The sequence below is a fragment of the Manihot esculenta genome, chromosome 6 (genome assembly GCF_001659605.2).
Source record: "Manihot esculenta cultivar AM560-2 chromosome 6, M.esculenta_v8, whole genome shotgun sequence".
Lineage (NCBI taxonomy): Eukaryota > Viridiplantae > Streptophyta > Magnoliopsida > Malpighiales > Euphorbiaceae > Manihot > Manihot esculenta.
Window position 1 is genome coordinate 22451554 of NC_035166.2, and position 25716 is coordinate 22477269.

The 25716-nt window shown below is 34.6% G+C and overlaps 5 protein-coding genes across 7 annotated transcripts; 3 read left to right on the forward strand and 2 right to left on the reverse strand.

Moving 5' to 3' along the window:
- Nucleotides 1-219: 219 nt before the first annotated feature.
- LOC110617322 (dCTP pyrophosphatase 1) lies at nt 220-979 on the reverse strand. Its single transcript, XM_021760045.2, has 2 exons — nt 739-979; nt 220-622 (listed from the first exon to the last, which is right to left on the reverse strand). The coding sequence occupies exons 1-2, from the start codon at nt 874-876 to the stop codon at nt 389-391; spliced, it is 372 nt and encodes a 123-aa protein (XP_021615737.1). The 5' UTR covers nt 877-979; the 3' UTR covers nt 220-388.
- A 1944-nt stretch (nt 980-2923) lies between these two features.
- Nucleotides 2924-5021, reverse strand: LOC110617323 (putative WEB family protein At4g17210). Its single transcript, XM_043957452.1, has 2 exons — nt 4885-5021; nt 2924-4799 (listed from the first exon to the last, which is right to left on the reverse strand). The coding sequence occupies exons 1-2, from the start codon at nt 5017-5019 to the stop codon at nt 3252-3254; spliced, it is 1683 nt and encodes a 560-aa protein (XP_043813387.1). The 5' UTR covers nt 5020-5021; the 3' UTR covers nt 2924-3251.
- A 1822-nt stretch (nt 5022-6843) lies between these two features.
- On the forward strand, nt 6844-8682 carry LOC110616531 (eukaryotic translation initiation factor 5A-like). The gene is made up of 5 exons (XM_021758923.2): nt 6844-7037; nt 7496-7618; nt 7720-7776; nt 7864-7938; nt 8402-8682. Exons 1-5 carry the CDS (start codon nt 6915-6917, stop codon nt 8501-8503), a joined length of 480 nt encoding a protein of 159 aa, XP_021614615.1. The 5' UTR covers nt 6844-6914; the 3' UTR covers nt 8504-8682.
- A 73-nt stretch (nt 8683-8755) lies between these two features.
- LOC110616905 lies at nt 8756-12926 on the forward strand. Its single transcript, XM_021759424.2, has 3 exons — nt 8756-9875; nt 10214-10336; nt 12559-12926. The coding sequence occupies exons 1-3, from the start codon at nt 9638-9640 to the stop codon at nt 12714-12716; spliced, it is 519 nt and encodes a 172-aa protein (XP_021615116.1). The 5' UTR covers nt 8756-9637; the 3' UTR covers nt 12717-12926.
- Nucleotides 12927-17207: 4281 nt separating this feature from the next.
- LOC110617416 (protein IMPAIRED IN BABA-INDUCED STERILITY 1) lies at nt 17208-24161 on the forward strand. Of its 3 annotated transcripts, XR_002488368.2 has the most exons (10): nt 17210-17767; nt 18728-19012; nt 19216-19533; nt 20203-20430; nt 20680-20777; nt 21314-21401; nt 21487-22023; nt 22995-23127; nt 23601-23968; nt 24076-24161. XR_002488368.2 is itself a non-coding variant. In XM_021760166.2 (9 exons), the coding sequence occupies exons 1-9, from the start codon at nt 17411-17413 to the stop codon at nt 23618-23620; spliced, it is 2064 nt and encodes a 687-aa protein (XP_021615858.1). In that variant the 5' UTR covers nt 17210-17410; the 3' UTR covers nt 23621-24161. The 3 variants fall into 3 exon arrangements, 1 of the variants encoding a protein (XP_021615858.1); XR_002488369.2 differs by lacking the exons at nt 23601-23968; nt 24076-24161 and adding an exon at nt 22618-22893 and having other exon boundaries at nt 17208-17767; nt 22995-23130; XM_021760166.2 differs by having other exon boundaries at nt 23601-24161.
- The last annotated feature ends 1555 nt before the right edge of the window (nt 24162-25716 follow it).

Genomic DNA, 25716 nt, shown 5'->3' on the forward strand with positions numbered 1-25716 from the left:
GCTAGGGATTGTATTGGCATTTTGTGGATGGCTACATGATACAATATTAGCACTTGGCAGTTTGGATTATTACAACTAAAGTTGTTACAGAGCTTCCAACTTACTAAACAATAATCATACCCCAAGAAGATAAGGCAATTGTTTGTTTTTTTTATATAATTTTAATGCAAATTGCAGCTTACTTTTTATTTTAAATTATATATGCTAAATCTCAGCAAATATTAAAAGAGAGTAATATTCTTATTTTGAAATACATGGATCACAGAAAAGTTAACTGAAACTCAACTTAGCTAAGCCTTAGTTACAGTACATGACATGCATTCAAAATAAAAGAGAAATTATTGTCTACAAAATTTCATATTTTATATGTAGTTGAAAGGTGGGAAGATCAAGTAGTTTGACGAGCAGCAACTGGGTATTTCCTGGCATTTTTAACAATCTTTGTCAATGCAGCCTGGCCAAGATCAAGGCCGCAAACATCAGCAAGACGAATAAGATAGAGCAGAACATCAGAGAGCTCTTCCTCTAGATGCTCCTTATCACCAGAACTCCAGTTGGGTAGCCCTTTTGCAACCTCCCCTTTCCATTGGAATATCTCCGACAGCTCTCCGACCTCTCCCACCTGCACAAATCGGAAAATAAGAATACGTATTTGTCCCCCACCCCCACAAAAAAAAAATAAAAAAAAGAACAGAGAGAGAGAGAGATTTGTGTAATAAGTGTGGCTTCAGGGCTTACTAGTGCCAACAGGAGATTTCTAGGACTGTGAAACTGGTCCCATCCTCTAACCTCAGCAAACTCTGCAAGCCTATCTCGCAGTTCGTGAAGGGAAACATCCTTGGAATATTTTCTTGCATACTCACAAGTACTCTCCATTCTTCTTCTTCGATCTTCTTCTGTTGGTTATGTTTCACTTTCAGCTCATGCATGTCCAAATTTAAAGACAGCAGGGGGAAGAGAGAGTGGCGGGGGTTGAAGGGGTTTGATTTCTTTTTCCCTTTTTCTTTTCCTTGTCCTTTTCTTTTATTTTTTTTTATTTTTTTTATTTTTATTATTATGCTAGTGGAGAACCACTCGAGTGTTGTTAGCCAACAGAAGTCATGTGAGGCATGGCATGAGATGTCTCCATATCTTTTTCCTCCACCCATGACTTGATATCACTTATTCACTCCACCTGCCTTCAAAATTCTTTCCCAGGATTACAATCTGAGCTTTTTAACCTCTTTAAAGAATCTAGCTTAGTTTAGTTCCCTAGGTACTTTTGGACTCGCACAAAGATCATGATGCCTGATACAAGAAATATATGGTGAATCTTAGACATGCTGTGCTATAAGGGACAGTGGAAATCTGGTGTAAATATGGACAAAACAAGCATCATGGGTCATGCACCAATCCCTGAAATTGCGATTCCAATGTGGATAATTTTCGACATTCTAATCCCATGTGGCCAATGAGCTCACAAAAACACCAGGTGTGTTCATGTCTTAAAGAATTCTTTAATATGCTCAAAGTGTCTATTTACTCGTGAAAAATTCTTAGTAGACCCGATTCATCTTGGACCTAATAGGCGTTAAAATAGACCCTATTTATTTTTTTTTATGAAAAGACTCATTTGTTTGTACATATCCATAAATCGGATTCAAATAATTATTTCCTTTACTCATTATGTAATCCAAGCCCTTTCTGGAGTTTTCGCTTATATTGCAAAGGTGACCAACCATTTGCTCCCTTCATGGGAGAAACTGCTCATGCGTGCTTATGAGTTATCTGTTTTAGCATGTTGGTGCGTATCTCTCGTGTATATAAGAGGCGAGTGTTGGGGTACCTTTCAAATAAAAAAGCCTTATCAAGGCAAGTTCTCTGATCTAGTGTCCACCAACAAGCCGCAGCACTACACTGAGATGGTCCCTACCCTCTTGCTTTGCCTAGTACAAAAAGCTCTAGCAACATATCAGTTTCTTTATCATGATGATGACTCTGATGCAAATTGGAATTGGAGATCTAGCAGATAGCTAGGAAGCTAATCACAGGACAACAGCTTCAAACTCGAAAGCATCCACTAACTTAACTCCTTCCCACCTACACCCGAGCAAGGCTAAATTAATTGATTGATGTTTGAAAGTGTTTAAATATCGTGAAGAGGCCATTGCTTGACACAAGGTAATACAATGACTTCATATTGAGTTCAAGCTAAAAAAGTGTGCTTGACACTGTTTACATAAGACTTGATATCAGAGTTCAGTTCAGCAGTTGCCCAAAGCAGTGAAATGTACAAGCAAACCGAATGAGATGTTCAGAAAATCCCAGACAGACAGTAAGGATCGTGTTGGGTGGCTTTGCTTATGTGATGTAAATTCCCCAGTGGTAGTCAGTTTTGTTAGTGACAGGCTTAGATTGCCATTTCAGATTCGCTGCAGTTGAAGATATGCATTTGGCTTTGGAGGTGCCTATTGAGCTAATAAAAACATGAACATAGATTATTAATTAAAAATAAAAATAATTGGGTCGTACGTTATTTGAATTGTAATAGTTAAATTTGTGATGAATTTGAATGATTTAAAATAAATTTTAAACAACCTAAGCTATTGTCTTCTCTTGCCTTCGCCTATTCATCTCCCTCTTTGTTTTGTGGTCTTGGCTCTATATTGTTTCAACTTTCACACAGTCGCTAAAAGCGCCGCCGCCGCCTCCACCGGGCCTCCCAAAATTTTCAATAACGAAGCTCAAAAAAGGTGCTGACATGCATGGAGTGGCGATAACCTCCTCATTTAGAGCTAAAGCACCAAGGAGGCACAAAACTTTAAATTGTAAGAACCGATGAAACCGACGACAATTCCATGCATCATCCTCTACATATGCATTGTTGCCCTCCTCTCTCTACCTTGTTGGAATCAGATACAGATAAACGGTGTATTTGTTCGCAAAAATTAAGGATTATTTGATTGTGATTTCTAAGTTGGATAGTTTATTTCATTGAGCTTGTCTGAAGTTTGGTTGTGATCCAATTTGAGTTTCTTTGGGTTCTGCCTGCTCGTTGAAATGTGAAGAAATGGGGTTATGTTAGAGACAAAAATTGGGGTTTTCTTGATTATTGAAATCGCAACAATTGATGAAATGATTCAAATCGATTTATTTCATTTTGATTTCAGATATCTTAATTTGAGCTATATGTAGAACATAGATAAGAGAGTCTTAATACAAGCAAAATGGCTGAGAGGACCATCACACTGTGAAAAGTTTACTTCCAAAGATCAGAATTTCATGTTCAGAACCTTTCCCAACGGCTGATAATTTATTGGTGTGTTGCCACACGAGGAAGAACCAAACTCCCTCGATAATGATTCCTCCCGAAGTGCAGCTAATGCAGCTTTTCTTCTCTTCTTCTGTTCTCGCCACTTCCTGAGCTGATCTTCAAGTGCTAATTTAGCTCTCTCAGCTGCTTCAGCTCTTGTAACTGCCTGTTCTGTTCGAGTCCTGAACTCTGAAACTTTCGCACTTGCAACTTCCAATTCCTTCTTCAATGTCTCCATTTCATTTCTGTTCTCATATGTAGTTAACATATTTAAGTCTTTTGTTGCAGATTGGTTGACCTTCGCAGCTTTACTAATCAAGGACTCGTACTCTTCTAGTGAAATTGTTATGTTTCGATCATTATCATCTCTGCTCCTTTCAGCTCCTGCGACAGAGTTCTCAGGTCCGTTGCCCACCAAGCCAATGTCAAGGGATTCTTCAGTAACCATTTCTGATCCTTGTTTTAGCCTTTCATTTTCTTTCTTGGATTCTTTTGCTTCAGATACCTCTGCTGCAACAATGTTTGATCTTGCTCTATGAAGCTCAGCTTTTAGCATTGCTATCTCAGCATGTGCATCATTCTCTCTTTCCTTGATTCCTCCCATTTCATTTTTTACCTTCTCCAACTCATCTGTGAGCATTTCAACTTCGCAGTTCAACTGAGTTACTTCTTCATTTTCTTTCTTCAGTTCTAGTTTTAGCTGGTTCATTTCGGTTTCCAATTCCCCAATATAAATTGCTTGATCAGAGTTCTCTTTTTCTTTGGCTTTCAGATCAGCTTTTAGCTGGTTCAAATCATTTATGACTTCAGAAACAACTTTGTCAGATGAACTAAGTAATTCATTTGCTTGATTAAGTTCCACCTGCAGCGAATCAATGAACACAGATTTGTCCCTTAGCTTATTTTCCAATTCTTGCATAATTTCCATTTGCATTTTCATGTCTTCCACCTGTTTTTGTGCTTGAGCTTCTGTTTCTGATCTCTCCTTTATCTCTGCAATCTTCCCAGATTCTGCAGCCTGTTTTGACAGAAGAAGAGCTTCGTTGAGGTCAGTAACACGCTTTAGAAGCTCTTCAGCTCTTCCCTTTTCCATGTTGGCAACTGATTCCATCAGTTCTGCTTGCGTCAAGGCCTTCAGCTTTTCTTCTGTGGCAGCAACAAGTTCAATTTCCATACTAAGCAACTCACCTTGCACATCCTTCAATTCACCAAGAATATGTGAAAGCTGCTCCTTTAATTTTCCAGATTCCAACAGTTGATCACCCATCTCCTTTATCTTAGCCTCGAGTTCATCTATCCGAATTCTAGCTTCTCTACATTCTTCTAAGTTGACATCTCTCTCAACCTCAGAATTCTTCAGCTGGGTAGAAAGTTCCTCAGATGTTTTCTGATAGTGCTCCAATTTATGTAACAGCTGCCAGTAAGCAGCGTCCTTGGCTTCCAGCTGCAACTTGTAGTTAGCCAAATCCTTTTGTACTCCTTCAGGATCCTTCTCTTTATCCACGTCCTGCAGGCAAAAGGAAAGACATTAAAGAACAACAACGACAAAATAAACATTGGTAAATATCTTCCTACGGGTAACGAAGTCTCACATCACCGCTGCTGCTACTTCTCACATCACTGCTGCTGCTATTTCCAGGCCGGTGTTTCCTCTGTTCACTCTTCTCTCCAAACAAGGTAAGTGCAACCTGTACAGGTTCAATAGGTTTGGTATCAATCTCGCCCATATTTTTTGCAACCTCGAAAACGCAAGCTGTAGAGACAATCTGCAACAGATAAAAACTGCATTAAGTCATAGCTGAGATTGGATTCCTGAGAAAATAAGTAAGAAAAAAAAAGCACCTGAATTTTTCTTTGGAAAACTGGGAAACGAGGATTGACGGAGCTTAAAAGCATTTGGTTGTATGGAGAAAACAAAGAGGGCATGTTTTGTCAGAATTGAACACTGTACAAGGTTTGGCGATGAATCTAAAGGACAACGCCTTGAAGTGATCAATTTCAAGTTTACAGCTTTTCTCATTCTTTAATCTTTGGTTGTGAGATAGCAATGTTTTTGTTCTGGACTTCTTGTGTTTCGACTAAGGTGGTAACTGGCAACTAGTGATGGTGAAAAGCAAAATAGTCATAAATTTTAAGAAAAATTACATATGAGTAAATATAATGAAGAATTACAGGTGAAGAAAAACTTAGTCATAAAATTTTATTACTTTCGATCTTTTATAAATATAAAAATGTTAAATATGCAGCAGGATTAGGATTATAAAATTGAATTTTAGGACAAGTATTATTACGTTTAACATAGGACTGGAAAATTAATTTATATAAATTATATTAGTTAATATTTTTCAAAATACAATTCAATTGCATATAAGTAGCTATGAACAAGGAAAGGAAAGAAAGCATAAATTTTATAATTCAATATTTTTTTATAAAACAGAAAATAAAATTTATATTTTTGGTCGTGGAATTAAGAAAATAGAATTAAATATAATTTTTACCATAAACAGAATTGCTTATAAAATGAAATCTTTTATGTTAAATTTACATTAGTTATATTAAAAATATATTTTATAGATAATATATGTTGTTGAGGAAACTATTATCACCCAATTAAGAGGATAATCTCCAGTTAATGTTTAATTACCATTTATGCTGAGAAATAACTCTCTTATCTGAGAGATCTAATCTCAGACTTAGAAAAAGGGGATCGCCACAGTGAAAGAAGAAATAAAAATCCAAAGCACAAATTGGCAAGAATAATAATACAATATCGTTGAGGACAGAAGCTCTAACACAAATGTCTTTTTCTCTGTTAGGGCGGTAGTTAGTTCTCCTCTATTTTTCCAGAAACTGTCAGATGCTGTTGAATAGAAGGCAAAATGGGTATTCAACAAGTAAATGCTACTTTATATGTATTTGATCTTTTCTTTTTCTCTCTTGCAAATGAAATTTGCATTATAAAACTGCCAATAAGGGGAAGCAAACCATGGAGTTAAAGTTTTGCAACCACAATTGGAAAAGAAGTTGGTAGCTATTCTTAGAATGTGCGATTTGTAAATTTATAATTCTAATTCAATACTAGGGATTTACTTATTTTCTAATTACTAAAGGAAATGATGTAAAAAAAAATACTAATAAATAATAACTTGTAACATCTATGTCATTTTAGTAATTCTCATGTCAAATTTAAAATAAGATTATTGAATATAATATTTTTTATAAATTTCTAAAATAATATATATATATATTTATATATACTATTCGAATATAAAATATTTAGGGGTTTTCTAATTTATAAATGAATTTATTAATTATAATATTATTTATTTATTTTTTTAACCATGATTAATAATAATATTAAAATTCATGAAGAGGGGCAAGCTGACACATGTGAACATAGGCCTGTCACACAAACCCAAGCCCAAGCTGAAGATCATCCAAACCATTTTTATTCATATTGTAGAGGATGAGTCAACGTAACCGGGCCCACTAAAATTTTGGCAGAGTACTTTCCCAACCCTAACTTTTAATATATATCATCGTAATCCTACGTAACGATTTTCCTTCCATTTTTGGGTGGTTTCTCCAAAAAGAAAAAAGGAAAAAAAAATCCCTAACGAATATGTCCGACGAGGAGCACCATTTCGAGTCCAAAGCCGACGCCGGAGCGTCCAAGACCTACCCGCAGCAAGCCGGTACCATCCGCAAGAACGGCTACATCGTCATCAAGAATCGCCCTTGCAAGGTCCTTTCTATTCACCATTTTAAAGAGATTTTTCGTTAATTTCCGATTTATTTATTTTTACTTCTCAATTGAGATCTGAATTTGATCTGGCCCTGCTTTTTTTTTTTGGTGGTTAACTGGACTCTACTATTTGTTTTCCCTTTTATGTGCTTCTATTTTACGCGTTTAATAAATTTTTCCAGATTTTGCGTTCTGGAATTGAATGCTAGATCTATGCTTTTGATGTCATTTTATTTTTCTTTTAATAGTCTATAATGATTTTTGTTTGCAATTACTTTGCACTCTATTTTGTTCGATTTGTAACTTTTTTTTTGTGTAATTCAAACAGATTATTAATATTCTGTTGTTGACTTGTGATTTGCGATAGGTTAGGGAGCTTCTGTATATAGGTAGTGTTGTCTACCACGTGTGTACAAGGAGAATGATAGTAACGTTGTTCCGTTATTGTTTTGTGATAGGTCGTTGAAGTTTCAACCTCCAAGACTGGAAAGCATGGGCATGCTAAGTGCCATTTCGTTGGAATAGACATCTTCAATACCAAAAAGCTTGAAGATATTGTTCCCTCCTCCCATAACTGTGATGTATGTTATTTTATGCAAGCTATCTTTTCACTTGTAGCTCTTTTGAATACTTAACTAGATTTTGTATAATACTGATTTGAATGATTCCCTGGTTTTTGCAGGTTCCCCATGTCACTCGTACTGACTACCAGCTAATTGATATTTCTGAGGATGGATTTGTAAGTTCAATTTTTTTGCTTAGCTTGTCAATGTTCACCTGCTAATAGTAATGATTTAGGGCTAAGTTAAGCTTTTCCAAATTTCAGGTGAGTTTGCTTACTGAAAATGGGAACACTAAGGATGACCTGAGGCTACCAACTGATGAGAATCTTCTGTCTCAGGTACTAATTTCTGATGGTTTATTAGGGGGCTAATTTTGATCACCATTCTAGGTGGAGTACAGAGAGGGGCTAATTTTATGGGCTGTGAGTAGGAAAACTATTATTCAATTAGTATTATAGCTTGCAAAACAGGATTCTTCAATTCTGTGGTTAAATGATTGGCTTGTATATTATGGTATCTGAATGCCTGATTATTTTCATTGATATGTAATGTAACATTCTGTGTGTCTTCTGCTAATATCTAAAGCTAGATTGTGCATTGTTATTCAGTAGTCATATTGTGACTTTTATTTTTATTCAATTGTCTAAGGCTCTTTCGTGTATTCTCTTTACATGTTGGACAACCGTTGTACATGCTAAGTTTTGAGGTCCCATTAGTCTTTTTTCTTTTTCTTCCTGATGTTAAATTTACTCCTGTGGATTATTGGATACTAAGACTGATACCATTTACTGGTGAATACAGATCAAGGATGGGTTTGCTGAGGGAAAAGACCTTGTTGTGACAGTCATGTCTTCAATGGGAGAGGAGCAGATCTGTGCTCTTAAGGACATTGGCCCAAAGTAATTACTCAATGATTTGCAGATGGTGGTTGCAATTTGAGCGAGAAGGATTTTGTAAAAGCTATTATAGCTTGCCATTTACAAACTTAAAGAGTAGACTAGTTAAAATGCTACGGATGGGTTTAATATCAAAACTGGAAACAGAATTTATATTATGGCGTGGTATTTGTGTTTTGCAGTTCCTACTATGAATCCTCTGGTTTGTTTCGCTGTCTGTAAATTCATCAGATGATTATGAGGTTAAGTTTTTTAAAATCAAAATCAACAATGTTGTTGAAAGGAAATGTTGGATAGTCGTATTCGACAGAAGGAAATGAGCCTTGGGCTCAAGTTCTCTTTAGGAGATGATAACTGTTAAGTGATTCTGGCACCCATGGTGACTATTTTGCAGCTGTTAAAGCGTCCTCATTCTTTGATAAATTTTTCTGTGTGTTGAAGCTTTGCTTGTGAACTGGTAGTTTTTACTAAGAACAGGCTGATTATCTACTTTAGAGCTGAAGACTACTTTAGAGCTGAAGAATTAGCTGATGAGTTTTTTGTGAAGGTTTGGCATGCATGGATGAGTTTAAAAATCAAAACTCAATGGTTACTTGTTTAAGCATGTTTAAACTCTTGTCAGCTATAAAGTCCGTTGATTGAACAAAAAAAGAAGTCGAGAAATAAGCAAATTGATTAACATCGAACAAGCTATTGCCGAGTTTAATGTGGTTGAATTTGAATTGAAGCTCATGCAAACAAACTCATTTTATTAATTAGTATTTTTTAATATATTTGTAAGTATTTTTATATTATATTAGCAAATCACTTGATAATTTTTGTTGAAAGGAAATCACTTAATAATTTATAATATACTGTGCATAGAATCTTAAACGAAAAATAATTTTGAAAAAAAATAAAATAAAATTGAGCTCTAGACTTCCAGTGGAATTCGTATTCACTCAATTTTACCTATTTCCGCCAATGCCCAATGGGCCGTTAGGATCAATACATGGGTCTCCTCAAAGGCTCAAGGAGCAATAAGTGAGAGGAATATACGTTCGCCAGTCGTCACCCAATTCGTACATCACCACCAACGGGCATTGGCCGATTGATAGTCCCCTCTCTCTCTCTCTCGCCTATAGGAAGAACCCAAGAAGAGATGAGCTCTTCGCCGCACCGTTCTCGAGATGGCAGTAGCAGCAGCAGTGGGGAGGGGCGACCGAGATTTTTCGATCACAATGCCAAAAAGATATGCTGGGCCAACGCTGAAACAGTACCTGGTCGACACCCTGAGAGGTGGCGCAAAGACGCTGCTGGCAACGTCGTTTGCAAGCGCTTGTGCAACTGCCATGGCTGCCTCTGCTTCCAGTACGACCACATCGTACCCTTCTCCAAAGGTCCTCCCCCCTTCCCTTCTTGGTAATTTGGTTATTCTTTTTCTCCTTAAGCATTTCTAGCTGCCGGGTTTTGCTTTCTGAATTACTACTGAAAATGAACATAATCTCTGCTTGCTTGGTGTAATAAAGTTGACATTTTGTTTCTCTGCATCATTCACATCCTTTACAAAATGGTAAGGAATTCAAGTTTGAAATTTCCAAGTTCCTCAGAATTTGGAAATTTCAGTGCGATAAATATATTTCCAAGTACTTTGTTTTCGTGGTGTCCAGAAGGAGATTGGTAACTTAAGAATTATAAACTACAGTTCTCACTGCTTTCATTTGGGTTCATGCTCTAGGCGGTGAATCTACAGCTGATAATTGTCAAATACTTCAAGCAAGGGTCAATAGTTTCAAATCGGATAAACAGGAGGTGGACAAAACTCAATTGAAAGGTTACTCGTGTGACCTCAAGTTCACTGGTATGCTCGCTTCATTCTCTTTTCTCTTGTTTGGTATTTTAAGGATTCTGAGTGTGTAACTGTATATGTTCTTATTTTTTATGTTTACATTTGCTCATTTTGCTACTAATGGATGATGTTTGGAACCCATTTGATGTCAGACACAAATAACACTCAAAAGGAAAGAGAAAGAAGTCCCAAAATTTTCTATACTCAAAAGGAAAGAGAAACAAATCAAATTTTCTATTTAGTTTCGGTTGTCAATAATAATCATAGCAAGCTTTCAAGGAAAACACCTAAATTTTCTAGGTAGGTATGGAGTAATAATTAATCTTACTACTACTAGATATGAAATTCCAAAATAAGAAAATATTGAATCAATGAGCAGGGGGTATAAAACTAACAATAACTAGAAAATTTTAGATAATAGAATTCTTAAATAATTAAAATATTATTTCCTGTTAAATTTCTTAAAGTATAGAAATCTAAACTTCCTAATTATTTAAATTTTAAGTGAAAGATGTTAATTTTACAATTGAAATTTAAATAAAAATAATTCCTAAATCTTATCTCCTTTGTCTGCATCATTCTGCTCCTAGAGCAAATTCGGCCTTGAGTGTTGTCAAGGAAAAAGAATAAGATTGAAATATTGAGCTTTTTCCTAAGCAATAAGATAAGATTTAAATAATGATTTCATTCCTTCCTTCATATCGCTATAAACATCTAAACACACAAAATCTGTCACAGTTATAGTTGCAAAGACTCTTCAAACCAATAGGAATAACAAAAAAATAAGGTAAACCTTCAATTTTCTAGTTGTATTTCCTCAATAATAAAAACCTAAGCTTTTTAATTATGATGTAAAATCTGAATGAAAGATCTTGATTTTATAATTAAAAAAAATAAATAAAAAGCAATCTCGAAATCTAGTCTTGCTTGGCTGCATTATTATTTTAGTTTTTAGTTGCTTGCATATTGGAGGAGTGCTATATCTTGTTTGCATTCCTAAAATTCAACTAATCACCCCCCATTTTTATGTCTTTATCTCCTAAAGTGGAAAAAACTTGTGCCTTCATGGAGGAAGTGATGGAGGGATAGGTCATGAAAATATTTTAGCTTTTATATCTGTCTCATTCTTTACACATCAAAACTTTAAATCTTTTGCTAGTGCCCGTTGAAATATTTTGGTTTTTCCCCATTTCAACACTGATACCTTTTCCTTGAGTTTTATGAAATGGATTCACTAATTCAAAACAAATAGTTAAGAAAAGAACTCATGACTAACTGTTCATTTGTTTCTAGATTCTTTGAGGGAACCCCTTAAAACATTCTAAGTTCTGTGAATCGAAATCTGTTGAATGTATGTTCAATAAGTTGCATGTAAATTTGAATAAGAAATAGATCTTTATTTCTGTTTAATAAAGGTGTCAAAACTGATGATGCTAAACTTGTAGCTAATCAACATTCTCCTATTAGGATCAGGTTTGTCATCTTTATTAAACAGGCTCAGGGACAAGGTTTTGCTACTTTGATCAGGCTGGAGGCTTTCTACTTTATAGTTTCTGTTTATAATTTTTCAGTAATTACGTAGATGGACTCATCTTATTATTGAGAAATCTTCTGTTCATAATTTGTCCTTTGGTACTTCTTGTTCCTTCTATTGTCTGTTTCCTTTTAAAGATTTAAAATTGAAGTAGAATTTGTAAATCACGTAATGAGTTGTTCGTCTCTGCATTGATTTTTAGTTATGAAAATGGTAATCTGACTACCAGATTTTACATAATTTTGCTTAAGATTTTACCTCCATGGCATGGCCGTGATGCATTATATTAAAAGCCAATTGTAGCCAATAATATCCAATCAAGAACATGACTATTAACTTTCTGTTAAAGAGTTTTTCTGTTTGTATTGCGTTCATCTTTCGATCATGTGAGTCATAAGGGATGATGCTAGTTGTTACCTTCTTAGTTCTTACCTTACCTAACTTCTTTTGTCGTCTACTAGGGTGATCAGATTTCGTCTTGTTAGGATGTCTCAACTAAAGGTTGTTCCAGTCCTGTCAAGTATTCATGTTTGAGCTGTAGGCTGTTGCTGCTTCAGCCCAAAAAGGCAGCTCTTCTCTTCTACCTCCAACATCAATCTTTCAATTTGAATGATCATCTTGCTATGTGCTATGTTTCTGTATCATTGCCCTTCTGAAACCTTTCCAACTGATGATAGATTTATGTGTTATCCACTTGCAGACAAGGAGCTTGACATAATAGAAATGGCTGTTTATGGAGACGTGATTCGCCCTGGAAACCAATGTCGTTGCAGAACTGTTGCTGAAATGCTGGGCGAATACAAGTCAAAAGACCGTGCAGCTGCTTGCAAATTGCCGTACGGTGAGGAAAAGTTATAGGCTGAAAGAATTTGAATTTTGTCATATCATACAATTTTCCACCCACTGAAATTGTATCACTTCAGTTATTTGAAAAAGAAAATGCATCACTTTGGACCATGTAAGCAATTGTAGAATATTCAAAACCACAGTTAGAGAAAACTGGAAGATAATTATCTGTTGTAAGCTCAATGAGAATGGTATTAAAAGTTCTTTTTCTTCTTTTCTTTATTTAAATTATTATTACTGTAAAGATTAAGAAAGAAGAAAAAAGCAGAACAAAAAATAATTTAACTATATCAATTTAAGACATGCAAATCATTTTATTTTTCGCTGTGGAGTCGATTTGAGGTTAGTGTCTGTCAGCAATCTACATTTCTATGTTTTTGGATTATGTAAAGCTATATGCTGTCCTGAAAAACCATACAAATTCGGTGAAGTTATCAAATGGGCATGGTGGAATTTTCATTCCCATTGCACATTCAGAAAATTATATTATAAATTTTAAATGAAAGTGATAAGATCCCTCCAACGACCATAGTTTTCATGCACGACAACAACTTGACCTAATTGATAATAAATACATGCCTGTAGAGTTGGGTAAGATTTAGTCTTAATGCCACAAACGTGGGGTTTACGCTGCTTTGTCTTTGCTTAATCTTGCTAATGACCAGCACTTGGCAGGCCCATCTGATCAGCCATCAACACCAGAGAACTAAATAAAAAATGACAAAGTTTTGACTCGAATTCAATGATCGTTGTTAAAGTGAAAATTCACAACTACAAACGCGTAGAAATTTTCCTCAGTTGCTTTTCTTTCTCAAGAGCGGTTGATTTCTTCCAGTGAAAGCTGACATTTGATTAACTCTCTCTCTCTTCCAGAAGGAGTTTCTTCACACGAAATCACTAGCTTCCAAACCATGAATAGAAAATATATGTGAAATAGACAATTGGGTTTATTGGAAACTGACTGACAATCTAGCTTAATGGGCATTTCCACCTACAAAAGAAAATTGTGTTCCTTAAGTGTGATAGGGGACAGATTGTGACCTTTCCAACCAACCCACCATGCTTAAAAGTCTTAACACTCCCAATATAACAGAGAAAATGGGTGTCAACATAGTAAAAAATATTAAATTTTTGAGTAAATTATATTTTAATTTTTTGAATTTTAATTAATAAATCGATTATTATATTTTTAAAATCAAATACTTAAATTTTTCTATTCATAATTTTATTAGTCAACACATCAAATAGAAGATAAAATTTTAACTAACTAAAATACTGTTAATAACACTTGAATCCTCGCTAATATGAGTAAAACATTATATATTATATAAATTATATTTTAATTTTAATATAATTAATATATTAGCCTTTATATTTTTAATATTAAAATTTTTAAATCTCTATATATTTAATTTTTTTATACATTATAGATATTAGTTTAAAAATAGTGGATGATCAAATTTTTGAAAATATAATTTTTTTTCTATAATATTTTTATTATTTATTTAAAAATTATTTGATATCACTTAAAAATTTTTAAAATTATAAATATTTTTCAAAAATTTTAAAATTATCAAGTATTAAAATATTTTAATAAACGGAAATTGAAGAACAAAATGTGTTAAAATTTAGTTAAATATAATAATCTGAATAAAATTTAATTGAGACTCGAGTATCCTTTTAAATGAAAAAGAAATGATCAAAATGTTTAAATTTTAATAAATGAGAAAAAAAATAATATTTTTAATTTAAAAAGGGGCAATATAGATATTTTCATACTTTTAATTATAAGGAATAGATGAAAAGATTAAAATCTAAACATACTAATTATAAAGTGATGTAAATATTCGATTTTAAAAATATAGAGATGAATTTATTAATTATACTAAAATTTTATAATTAATGTATAGATTATCCATTTAAAAAAATAATAAAAATATTTTTATACCGTTAATAGTAAAAATAAATGAAATGACCTTTTATTTAAAAGAATTAATTATAAAAAAATTTAAATGTTTGATTTTAAAAATAGAAAAATTAATTTATTAATTATACTAAAATTTATATATCAAAATATAATTTACTTTAAATTTTATTTCTCTATTCAAATTTACTATTAAATTATCATTAAAAAAATTAAATAAATTTAAATAATATTAAACAGGCAAAAATTTGTGGCTCACATTCTTAAATTCTTATAAATCATAATTTTATTCGGCTTTCTAATGATAATTCAAAAATAAATTTAGCCTTAAAATCGATAAAGATAGGTGGAGCTTGGGATATTGGCTAAGGAGTCCACACTGACCATATGTGGGAAGAAATCTAAAATCTACATTCTAAGCCTTAAAAGTCTACTCTTTCAACTTGTGTGTTTTTTAAAATCTTTTTTTTCTCTTAAAATTTTTTGTCTTGATTCCAAATTTGCAAGAGATTAATTATATGAATCCTTTTACTGTGTTCTGTCATATTCCCCTAAATTTGCTCTTAAATTTCTCTCTTTAATACTCACATCTTCTTTCTCTTGAATCATAGTAAGGATAAATAATAATGATACCCATTACCCAGCCTGGCTAACATTGTTTCTTTGGAAGTCGAAATTTTATCTTTCTCAAGAAGACAATATAAGATAAAAGAAGCTGCCAAATGTAGATCATCCACCATTTGTCCAAAAACAGTGAAAATATCTATGGGTAATGATTTTGATGAGCACAATGGGTGGACAAACACAAAAAGAATCTCTATGCATGTCAAGTACTAGAGGATTGGGATTGACCCATTAATTTGTTGATAATTTTATCCTAATTTTCATCACTTATCCACTTCATTTGTTGGTGTATGGTAATTGGGTGAAAGATTGTAGCTAATTTCTGAGTGTGAATACTCCTCAAATTAATGCATTCTCCAACAACAACAGTTGATTTTTAGCTCAAATTTTAAGTGCTGAAATTGCTAGATGTTGACACCACCAGACCTACCTTTGACTTTCCCCATCATCCCCTCTTTTTTCAATACTTGTTTGATTCCTTTGTTTACATCATATTATCTTTTTAATATTTATTAGATAAATATATAATAATGAAAATTCAGAATCAGGCACAAAGATCAAGAGACTTGAAACGCAAGCATTGGGATTAATTTTGGTTGATGGAGGTGGTAAAAGAAAAGGGAAGCAATGATGTGGTTTTGGTGAAAAGGGTCCTTTAGGGCAAATGATAATGATAATATTTTGGATGCTTTTGTAGCAGCAGAGCATAGGGATATCCTTGATTATATAAAGGGAGGCAGCCATCATGGCTTACTCTTGGAGCTCTAGTAATGGAGCCCAGCCTCACACCACATGCTAAATCCTAACTTGCAGGGCAATTTTTTTTTATGGGTAAATTATAATTTAATTTCTTAACTTTCACACATAAAAAAACCCAAAATCAAGATTAAGAGGCTCCACTAATCCCAAGCATTAAAAAATGTGCATATTATTTATATATAAAAAAATATTAAAGAAGGATAATAATAATAATAATAATAAGGCAGATGGGTCAATGTGAGTAATCATCAAAGATTAGAATTAGTTATTTGAATGTGAATTAGAGTATGGACAGATGCCCTGCCACTGCTTACTGCCTTTGTCCCATTTTCATGACTTTGGAGACTGTGGTCCCTTTCCTCCATTGATGTCAGAAATGGGAAAGCTGCAGTGTGAAAAATAAAAATAAATTAAAACCCAAAAAACAAAACAAAACAAAACAAAAAAGCTGACTACTTTTTACACTACTTCTGTTGCCCTATCTACTCTTTTCTCTCACTTTATTTCCTTTTTCTTTTCTTTTTCGTATTTTCTTAATCAAGTTCAATTAAATAAAAAAATGAATATTTAAAAATAACATATCCTCAACTATTGTTGAATTATTTTAAAAATTAAACTTTACCTTTCGATAAATATTAAATATAATATTATAAAAGTAAATAAATAAATAAATTATAAATAATAAAATAACCTATAATTTAAATTGAAATAAAAAAAGCAATGCAAAATATCAATAATAATTTGCAATTCAGACACATGACACGTCATGAATTCATATTAAGTCAACAACCACCAAAGGCCCGATACCAAAACCACCTGTAGGTCCCGTACACTACATTATACGTTTAAAATTTAGCACTCGCAGCACGCGCCATCCTATTGGCTTCCAGCAAGAAGGGTCCCACTTGTATTGCCTACGCAGCCCTTCCATGCACTAACATACACATTCACGTATGGCCTGGCCCCACCATAAATTAACTCAGATTTGACTAAACGTGATGTTTCAAATCGCAAAATTAAAAAAAAAAATTATTATTTACATAATAATAATATTATTAATAATATATACTACAAAATTACCATTTTTATATCCTATCCTACTATTTCCTCCGTTGATTCCGGTAATTTTGTTACGCTGACCAATTATAATTTAAAATAGGCCCGCGATTTTCGCTGAAAAATTAAAAAATATGAAAAATGGGAAGCTCGGATGGAAACGGAGACCAGTAGAAAGTGATGGAAAACATTCCTTTGTATGGGTTTTTGGGTTTGTATAAAACCCCATTTTTTCACATTCATCTTTTCAGCTGTTCGTCTCTTCTCTCCCTCTCCTCCCCTTCTCTTTCCCTGGACTCTGGATCCGCCAGTTCACTGACCCGGAACTACACCCGCTTCCGCGATGGGTTGTGTCAGCTCCAAACAGGCGGTGTCTGTCACGCCCGCAATTGACCAGTCGGGTGGATACAACTCGGGTCGGATTCGGGTGGGACTGGAGAATGACAAGGCCAGCCACAAGAGTTATGGGAACAGCAACCACAACAAGAATGGGGAGTTGAGTTGTGGAAGCGAGTTGGGTGAGTCTGGGAGAGAGAGTTCTAATAGTGAATCGGTGAGCTTTCGGTTGCGGAATTTGCAAAAGTATATTGAAGGTGAACAAGTGGCCGCTGGATGGCCCGCCTGGCTTAGTGCCGTCGCCGGCGAAGCTATTAGGGGATGGGTACCGCTTAAAGCCGATGCGTATGAGAAATTGGAGAAGGTTGTTCAAGCTTCCGTTTCATATACTTGTACACAAACATACATTCATGTGCATCAATTTTAGTTACGATTTCAAAGATTTTTGTTGCTCTAAAATTGAATTGGGTGACATGTGATTGGTGCAAAGATATTTTCTTTGTCATTTTATATATGGTAAGTGGTGTTTGGCGTTGTTTCTATTTTGTTTGGTTCATTGTGAAATAATCATGCAAGGTTAAATGTGAACTGCGAAGAAAATCATCATTTTTACTTTTTTTCGCTATGCATCTTTTCCTGGGAAAGTTCATATTTTTATTCTTTTCAGGAAAATAACAATAATCGAGAGACTTCTTTTTTTTTCCCCCCTCGAAATTTAGAATTTCTGAGCTTTTTTTTGGTTGACAGGAATAATTGAGAAATTAAGAAGCTGTTAATTCATCTCTGCCTGGTGGAGTTCAAACTTTCTTTTCATTTTTTTGACACAATATTTCTTTCTCGTGGTTCATGATTCTTAGAATTGAATTGATAGTTTGTTCCACATGAATTCTTCCACTCGTGGCCCCATACAATGTTTTCTACTCTCATTGAACCACCTTCCAGTCAATTATTTTCTGAAGAACTTTTCTTTTTGCCCTTTCTGTTACTCCGACCTGCACTTTTTATGCATGACTAGAATCTTATCTTAACAGTATTGTACTCTAGTTAAATTTTTTGAAGAAATCAACTTTCCGTGTATGCAATAGAATCTTCTTGATGGCAGTAATCTGCTATTTGTGCTCTCCCTCTCTTATCATCTTCTTTTGCTACAATGGTATCTTCCTTTCCTTGCGTTAACTGCTGGTATTTGACCTTAGATTCATATAAACATTACAGATATTCCTTCCGCCGTTCCACATATCAATGGCAGCTATGACACTTTTTTCACTGCTTCTGTTACTTCAACTGGACAATGGACTTACTGGATTTTCAATTGCTTTTATAGATAGGACAAGGTACATACAGCAGTGTGTTTCGAGCTCGTGAGCTGGAAACTGGGAGGATAGTTGCTTTGAAGAAGGTTCGCTTTGATAATTTTGAGCCTGAGAGTGTCCGTTTCATGGCAAGAGAGATATTGATTCTCCGCAGGCTCAACCATCCCAATGTCATGAAATTGGATGGATTAATTACTTCCCGTTTATCATGTAGCATTTACCTGGTCTTCGAGTACATGGAGCATGACATCACTGGCCTCTTGTCTTGCCCTGATGTCAGGTTCAGTGGATCACAGGTTAGTTCATTTGCTGTCTGGAATTCTAATCGGGGTATTTTTAGACCACATATAAAAAGGAAAATCATTTTGATTCTTGCAGCACTTAACTAGCTGCCATACAATATGAACTTCAGTCCCTAGAATTCAAAAGTACTGGGCTTCTAAATAATGGGGATTTGTTCCTTTCTCTGTTGAAGCATATCAATTGTTTTATTTTGTAGATTAAATGCTACATGAAGCAATTACTATCTGGACTGGAGCACTGTCACTCAAAGGGTGTAATGCATCGAGACATCAAAGGATCCAATCTTCTTGTAAACAATGAAGGAATACTGAAAGTGGGAGATTTTGGATTGGCAAACTTCTGCAATGCTGGGCACAGGCAACCTTTAACCAGTCGTGTTGTAACTTTATGGTACCGTCCTCCAGAACTTTTACTAGGTTCCACTGATTATGGAGCGTCTGTGGATCTGTGGAGTGTTGGCTGTGTATTTGCAGAACTTCTCCTTGGAAAACCTGTTCTTCAAGGGAGAACAGAGGTAATTACATGATTGAACGACATGATTATCTAGAATTATTCATTTTCATACATTATCTTATTGGTGAATATGCTGATTGAGGGGTTAAAGCTTTGCATTGTGGAATATACAGTTTCGGTGAAAAAGCTTGTTATCTGTCCCCTTTTCTTATTCTGATTTTTTGTTTAAAGGCAAAGTGTGTTTACTCATCTGATCATCTCAGAAAAGTGGCTTGACAGGCTTAATATGCTCACTGATGAATAATGTTAACAATAAGACAAGACAGGCCTTTTTATTTCTTAAAATCTTCTGTATGACAAGAGGATAGACTGTCAGAAACATCCTCCTGAAGCTTTTTTCATAATTTTATTTTCAACGTTGGAGTGTGGAACGGCAAAATTGTTGGATTACAAATCTGGGAGTCTATAATTCCAGCCAATAGTCATTATAACAATCCATGATATGGCAATTTGTAGGGTATTAGAAAGATAACTTGGTAACTGCACAAGCACCTCTTCTGGTGTTCTGTTCTGTATAATAATTTTAAACAGTATAACATGCAGGAAAGGCATTGGGATGATTAGATATAGCCATTTAATTATGATATTTATTACAAACTGACTATTTGATGTAATTTTCTGGAATTGTCCATTTGAGTTTTAGCATGAATGCTTTTGGTTTCTCCTTCAGGTTGAACAATTACACAAAATTTTCAAGCTTTGTGGGTCCCCACCGGATGAATATTGGAAAAAATCCAAACTTCCTCACGCAACTTTGTTCAAACCACAACAACCTTATGATAGCTGTCTCCATGAGACCTTTAAAGATTTGCCAACAACTGCTGTGAACCTGATAGAAACACTTCTGTCTGTAGAGCCATACAAGCGTGGGACTGCCACCTCTGCTCTAGCATCTGAGGTGATTATCGACTTCTTTGAATATGATGTGCCAATCACAAGAGAGAAAATGGAATTGAATTTACTTTATCTGGCTCTATTGGTATCACTCTATACTGGGTGAATTCATGCCTAACCTCTTCATGTTTGGTTCCCGTCTTTCATTTAGCTCCAGTAACCTGGTCTTTGAAAATTTTGGAAATTTTCTGACCGTCACCTCTGGTTTTTTTTGCTAAAGTCTGATGCAATGCTCTTTATATTCAATTTTCAGTATTTCACAACAAAACCTTATGCATGTGAGCCATCAAGCTTGCCAAAATATCCACCCAGCAAAGAGATTGATGCGAAAAACCGTGAGGAGGCAAGGAGGTTAGGATTTTCATTTTCCTTTTCCTTGTCTGATGAAAATTTTCAATTATTCCTCTCTGAAACAAAAATTTTATCATGCCAACTTACTAAAAAGAAGAGCTGTGTCGGTCAGATCATCAATGGCACTTGTGGGCAACAGCTGTACACATGAAATTAGCTACATTTTAGGTTGTGTTTTTTATCACAATGGTCTTGGAATCTAATGAAGATAAGGTCGGTCCATTTTCTTAAAGTATATTGCACTGAGCCACTGTTATATGACCACTATAAAGGAACAATTTGAAATTGGTACCATGTATTAAATTCCTGAAGGTGCTTCTTAGAGCAGTCATTTATAGTTGGTAAAGAAACCATAAAATTTATAAATATCTGCAGACATCAAATTGACTTTTTTTTTTACTAGAAAGGTATTGCCAAACAGCTGATGAGCTTGTAATTGATTGGGGTTAGTGTTTTGAAAAATTATGGTAAAATAAAATTTCAAAAAAGAAATCTGTGGATTGTTAACTAACTGAGAAGGTTTTTTGCACTTTCAGGAGAAAGATCAGCGGAAGAATTCGTGGTGCTGAAACGAGAAAGCCAACAAGAATGCCTTGTGGAATCAGTAAACTTGTACCAGCAGAGGTCTCTCTCTCTCTGTCTCTCTCTCACTCACTCAGACACATGTTTTGTGGAAGCTAATTAACATTGATAGGTTCTTGTTTTCCAGGATGCAGCAACTCGAGTGCAATGTGCTCAAAATAATACTGGCAATAATAAGTGTATTCCTAAAGGAGGAGATGGCAGGTCTGGTGGAGAGGCACGGAAGCCATCTTTTGACAAATTGGAAGAGATTTTCCACATAAAGAATGCATCCCAAGAAGACATTCCCTTTTCTGGCCCAATACAGGTTTCTAGTTCAAGTGGCTTTGCATGGGCAAAGAGACAGAAGGATGATGCATCAATAAGATCCCACAATAGGTCTATTTCAAGAGGTCACAGTAATAATGGATTAGGATTCTCTAATGCATTGCAAGAAAAGAACGGTTTTGATTCAAGACAACATGATAATGGAGATGTTACATATGGCATCCGAACCAATTCTAGGGGTCATGATTCATCTGAAATTTCCAAGCGCACTTTGCAGAAACAGTGGAGTCAATTTGAAAGGCCGGATTCCTTTGATGCTTCTGAAGGATACCATTCACAAGAACTGTCATTGGCACTTTATCAAAGAGAGGAAATGGAAGCAAAGAGAAATAATTTGGTACGCTTTTGAATAATAAAGACACATCTAATTTTAGATTTTCTCTTTGCTGAAGATGAAAAGAAACTCTGCCTTATGTTGCATACTTGCAATTTGTGAAAAAACAACTTACCATGGACTCAACTTCTATAAAAATCTAAAAATTAACAGAAATCCATTAAGTTCAAAAGGAAAAATGAAGAAAACTAGTAGTTATATCAATTTAACTAACTTGAGTAGGTTGGCATATATCCTTCTGTTGTCTTCCTGTGTCTCTATTTAGTTTTACATTTGTATTGAACAAGCCATTGAGTTAAATAGCCATTTAATGAGAATTTGTGGCTTGACTGGGAAATTGGCTTCAAGCGGAGCTTAAACGCACTTTATATAGTGGACCTCGACTAGTTTGGGATTAAGTTATAAATATAATTGTTGTTGTTGTTACCTTGGGGTTGGCATCTTTTCAACTTTTCTATTAGGAATATAGAAAAGGCACTTGTTTTTATTTTATTTAATTTTTGCCTCATCTTGGAAGCATTTAAGTTTAATAATTTTGTATAATAATAATAAAGGTATATGACTAATGTTTTGAGGTTCGATGAATTGAATGTCTAGAAATTTGGATCAATAATTGAGGTGGTGATGATGAACATAGAGTTTAGGGACAGCACCGCAGCAGAACGCACAACTAGCGCTAGTGGTTGTCTCAGCAAGGGCAGAGAAGGGAACTAATACTGTATTGGTGCCGTTTATTCTTTTCCTCCCTTTATTTATTTGCTTATTTGGAAACAAGAAAGCAAACATGAAGCTTGCCCAATGTGATTTGCACTAAGATTGCCATTGCTTAAAAGTTAAAAGCAGAAGTACCATTGACAAACTAGACTTTAGCAAGTAATGCATTTTTATTCTTGTTTTGCTTATATATAGTATATCAAGTGCATAAAATGGAGACGCATGAATTATAATCGTTACTGTCTGATGGAATTGAACAGGGTTTTCGGGATCAAGGAGACAAGGTTGATTTTTCTGGACCATTGCTAACCCAATCAAATAGAGTGGATGAGCTCCTAGAAAGACACGAACGCCACATTCGGCAGGCTGTTCGAAAGTCATGGTTTCAAAGAGGTATATGATGATAATAATGATTATCTAATTTTCAGTCCTTTTGCAACCTGTTTGATCAATTAATCTCAGATCTGAGGCATGATTTCTTAACCCTGCTATTGTCATACCATGAAAAATTGATGAGTCATTGGGATAAAGGGTTGGTTTCAATCAGCAGCAAAAGAAAAATAAACCAACAGCTGAGAAGTAATTGAGGACATGTAGTCAAAGCCTAACACATCATTGGCCATCACCTATCATTATGAACTTATGATGGCAATAACTGATGTTCTTATTTATCATATACAGCTTCCAACACTTCTATATCGAATTATGAAATAAACTTGAGCTAAGGTTATGATGTGATGATCAGTAAGGCTTAATAACTCCACCAATCAAAGTTAAAGTAATTAGGCGAGCACTTGCTATTTTGCTGAATAAAGCTCATGAAGCATAATTACCAGCATGACTCATGGTATGATTCTTTCTCTCAGGTAAGAAGCATGGGAAGTGAGCATAACCAGATGTATTGGCTTCATAGAGTCCTTTTTAGGGCAGCTGCATTTCTCTCTTCTTTAAGTGGAGAACTGATGGAACCTCATATGAATGATCAGTTATCTAAAATCTCAGCCCTCAGGAGCAAGGATCATGTCGACTCGTCCTTCCCACCAACTGGCCTGACAAACCATCAGTGGAAGTAGAATATCCTTCACAAGACTGGTGATCAATGAAATTTAGGGAGCAGTACATACCAAAAAGCAAGAAAAAAGAGATGAGGTAGCAAAGAGTGGTCCACAATGATAGATAGACAGCTCTCCCTTATTTCCTCCTACTCCATGAGCATTACTTTATTTGTTTTAAGGTTTGTTCCATTTTCTATTATTTATCTCCTTCCTTTTTTGTTCTCATTTCCACTGCCACTTTCTTTTTTCTTTCCCCCTTTCAGTGAGGTTACTTGTATTTTTGCAGGATTTATCAAAATCCTCTGCTGTGTATATACCATATTTTTAGTCACGATTTATGACACTTATGGCACCAGGCGCCTTTTTCTCCTATTATTAGAATTGCATTGCTTTTCTCAGCTGCTCTCTGAAAGCTTCAAACTTCAAACGTCTTTCTCAGCTAAGGCCTTGTTTAGTTGGGATTAAATTAATTAAGAAACTTCAAATTTCCGAAAAATTAGCATATTCAACTTATTTAATTATCATTTTTTTTCTTACTTTTTGTGAACTTAAAGAATTTACTTTATAATTTACTTATCCAGAAATTACTTCCTCAAAAATTACTTTTCAAAAAATAAAAAATTTAACCAAATAAGACCTAAATATACAGTGCAATTCACAGCTGCAGCCAAAAGAGTTTTGCTGCCATTCTGATGCTTGCTCGTTGCTTAGCCGTTAAAGCCAATAAAGGTACAAAAATGATTATATAATCATGAAGAGCTATATGGGGAATTTAAAAAAAAATTATCAAAAATACAAAGATTTTATTTAATAAATGGAAATTCAGGACTAACGATGATTTTATATAGAGATATATTTATTAATTATCTTAATTATCATTATTAATGGCGGATGGGATTAACGAAGTCAACCAAAAAAAAAAGGTGTGTTAAGGGCATCATCATCATTAATGGTGGATGGGAATAACGAAGTCAACCAAAACAAAAAATATTAGGTGTGTTAAGGGAATATTATTATCATGTCTTTCGGTCCACTACGCTTCTCTTTTATTTCTCTTTCTATTTGATTTTGGTTGATCTTAATTCTTACCAGAAAATTTCTTAATCTCTCTTCAAAAAGATTCTATCATTGTCACCTCATCCTCTCTGCTGTCACTTCGTCCTGCACACATTCACTTCTTTCTCTCTCTTTAAATATCTAATTTCAACTCTTCACATTCCTTCAATATGTTATAGCGATTGCCTTCAAGCCTCCTTTTTAATCTTCATCAAGTTTGGCCGGCGATTTTAGATTTTTGTTTTTGGTGGTCCCCTCAGTGCTCTTGTGCCTGATTTCTTTGATTCCTGACGAGTTTTCTTCAATCAGCTTTTGAATGTTGGAGGGATAATAGGTGAACTTTGGGGCTCTGAGGTCTCGGTTTGCTGAGTTGGAGAATATTGGGATCTGTTGTCAATTTGACGTGTGACCTCTTCTGCGCTATTATCAATCGACGGTTTGGATCCGATCGGGGGAGAAACAGCGTGATCAGATGGCGCTGTTCAGAAACTTCCTTCACCGGAACCCGCCGGATCGGCTTCTTGAGATCTCTGAGAGAGTTCATGGTCCCATTTGCATTTTCTTCTCCCCCTTTTTTTCTGGTGGAGCGGCGGGATATTGATTTTTGGGGTATATTCTTGAATTCCGTTCAGAATGCTGTTTTGTCATCCTGTGATATTTTTGAAATAAATCCAATTAAATTATGTTTTTTCATTTAAGGTTTAACTAAGTTAAAGAGGAAATTACTGTAGGATTATTTGGTTCATAATTTTTAACACTAATTAAAATATACTTATGATGCAATCTGTTAATAATCTTTGAAACGAAAGAGATTATTTAGAAATTGTAAAATTAATCTTAAAATCTTTATAAAATTAATTTCAATATCTAA

Excerpts from the sequence above, each read along its gene's own strand:
- LOC110617322 (XM_021760045.2), bottom strand. The coding sequence starts at position 876 with ATGGAGAGTACTTGTGAGTATGCAAGAAAATATTCCAAGGATGTTTCC. Across the intron at positions 623-738 it reads GAAATCTCCTGTTGGCACTA|GTGGGAGAGGTCGGAGAGCT; the intron begins GTAAGCCCTGAA and ends CGATTTGTGCAG.
- LOC110617323 (XM_043957452.1), bottom strand. The coding sequence starts at position 5,019 with ATGGGCGAGATTGATACCAAACCTATTGAACCTGTACAGGTTGCACTT. Across the intron at positions 4,800-4,884 it reads GAAGTAGCAGCAGCGGTGAT|GACGTGGATAAAGAGAAGGA; the intron begins GTGAGACTTCGT and ends TTTTGCCTGCAG.
- LOC110616531 (XM_021758923.2), top strand. The coding sequence starts at position 6,915 with ATGTCCGACGAGGAGCACCATTTCGAGTCCAAAGCCGACGCCGGAGCG. Across the intron at positions 7,777-7,863 it reads ATATTTCTGAGGATGGATTT|GTGAGTTTGCTTACTGAAAA; the intron begins GTAAGTTCAATT and ends TCCAAATTTCAG. Across the intron at positions 7,939-8,401 it reads ATGAGAATCTTCTGTCTCAG|ATCAAGGATGGGTTTGCTGA; the intron begins GTACTAATTTCT and ends TGGTGAATACAG.
- LOC110616905 (XM_021759424.2), top strand. The coding sequence starts at position 9,638 with ATGAGCTCTTCGCCGCACCGTTCTCGAGATGGCAGTAGCAGCAGCAGT. Across the intron at positions 9,876-10,213 it reads CATCGTACCCTTCTCCAAAG|GCGGTGAATCTACAGCTGAT; the intron begins GTCCTCCCCCCT and ends TTCATGCTCTAG. Across the intron at positions 10,337-12,558 it reads GTGTGACCTCAAGTTCACTG|ACAAGGAGCTTGACATAATA; the intron begins GTATGCTCGCTT and ends ATCCACTTGCAG.
- LOC110617416 (XM_021760166.2), top strand. The coding sequence starts at position 17,411 with ATGGGTTGTGTCAGCTCCAAACAGGCGGTGTCTGTCACGCCCGCAATT. Across the intron at positions 20,431-20,679 it reads CCTCTGCTCTAGCATCTGAG|TATTTCACAACAAAACCTTA; the intron begins GTGATTATCGAC and ends TTCAATTTTCAG. Across the intron at positions 20,778-21,313 it reads AACCGTGAGGAGGCAAGGAG|GAGAAAGATCAGCGGAAGAA; the intron begins GTTAGGATTTTC and ends TTGCACTTTCAG.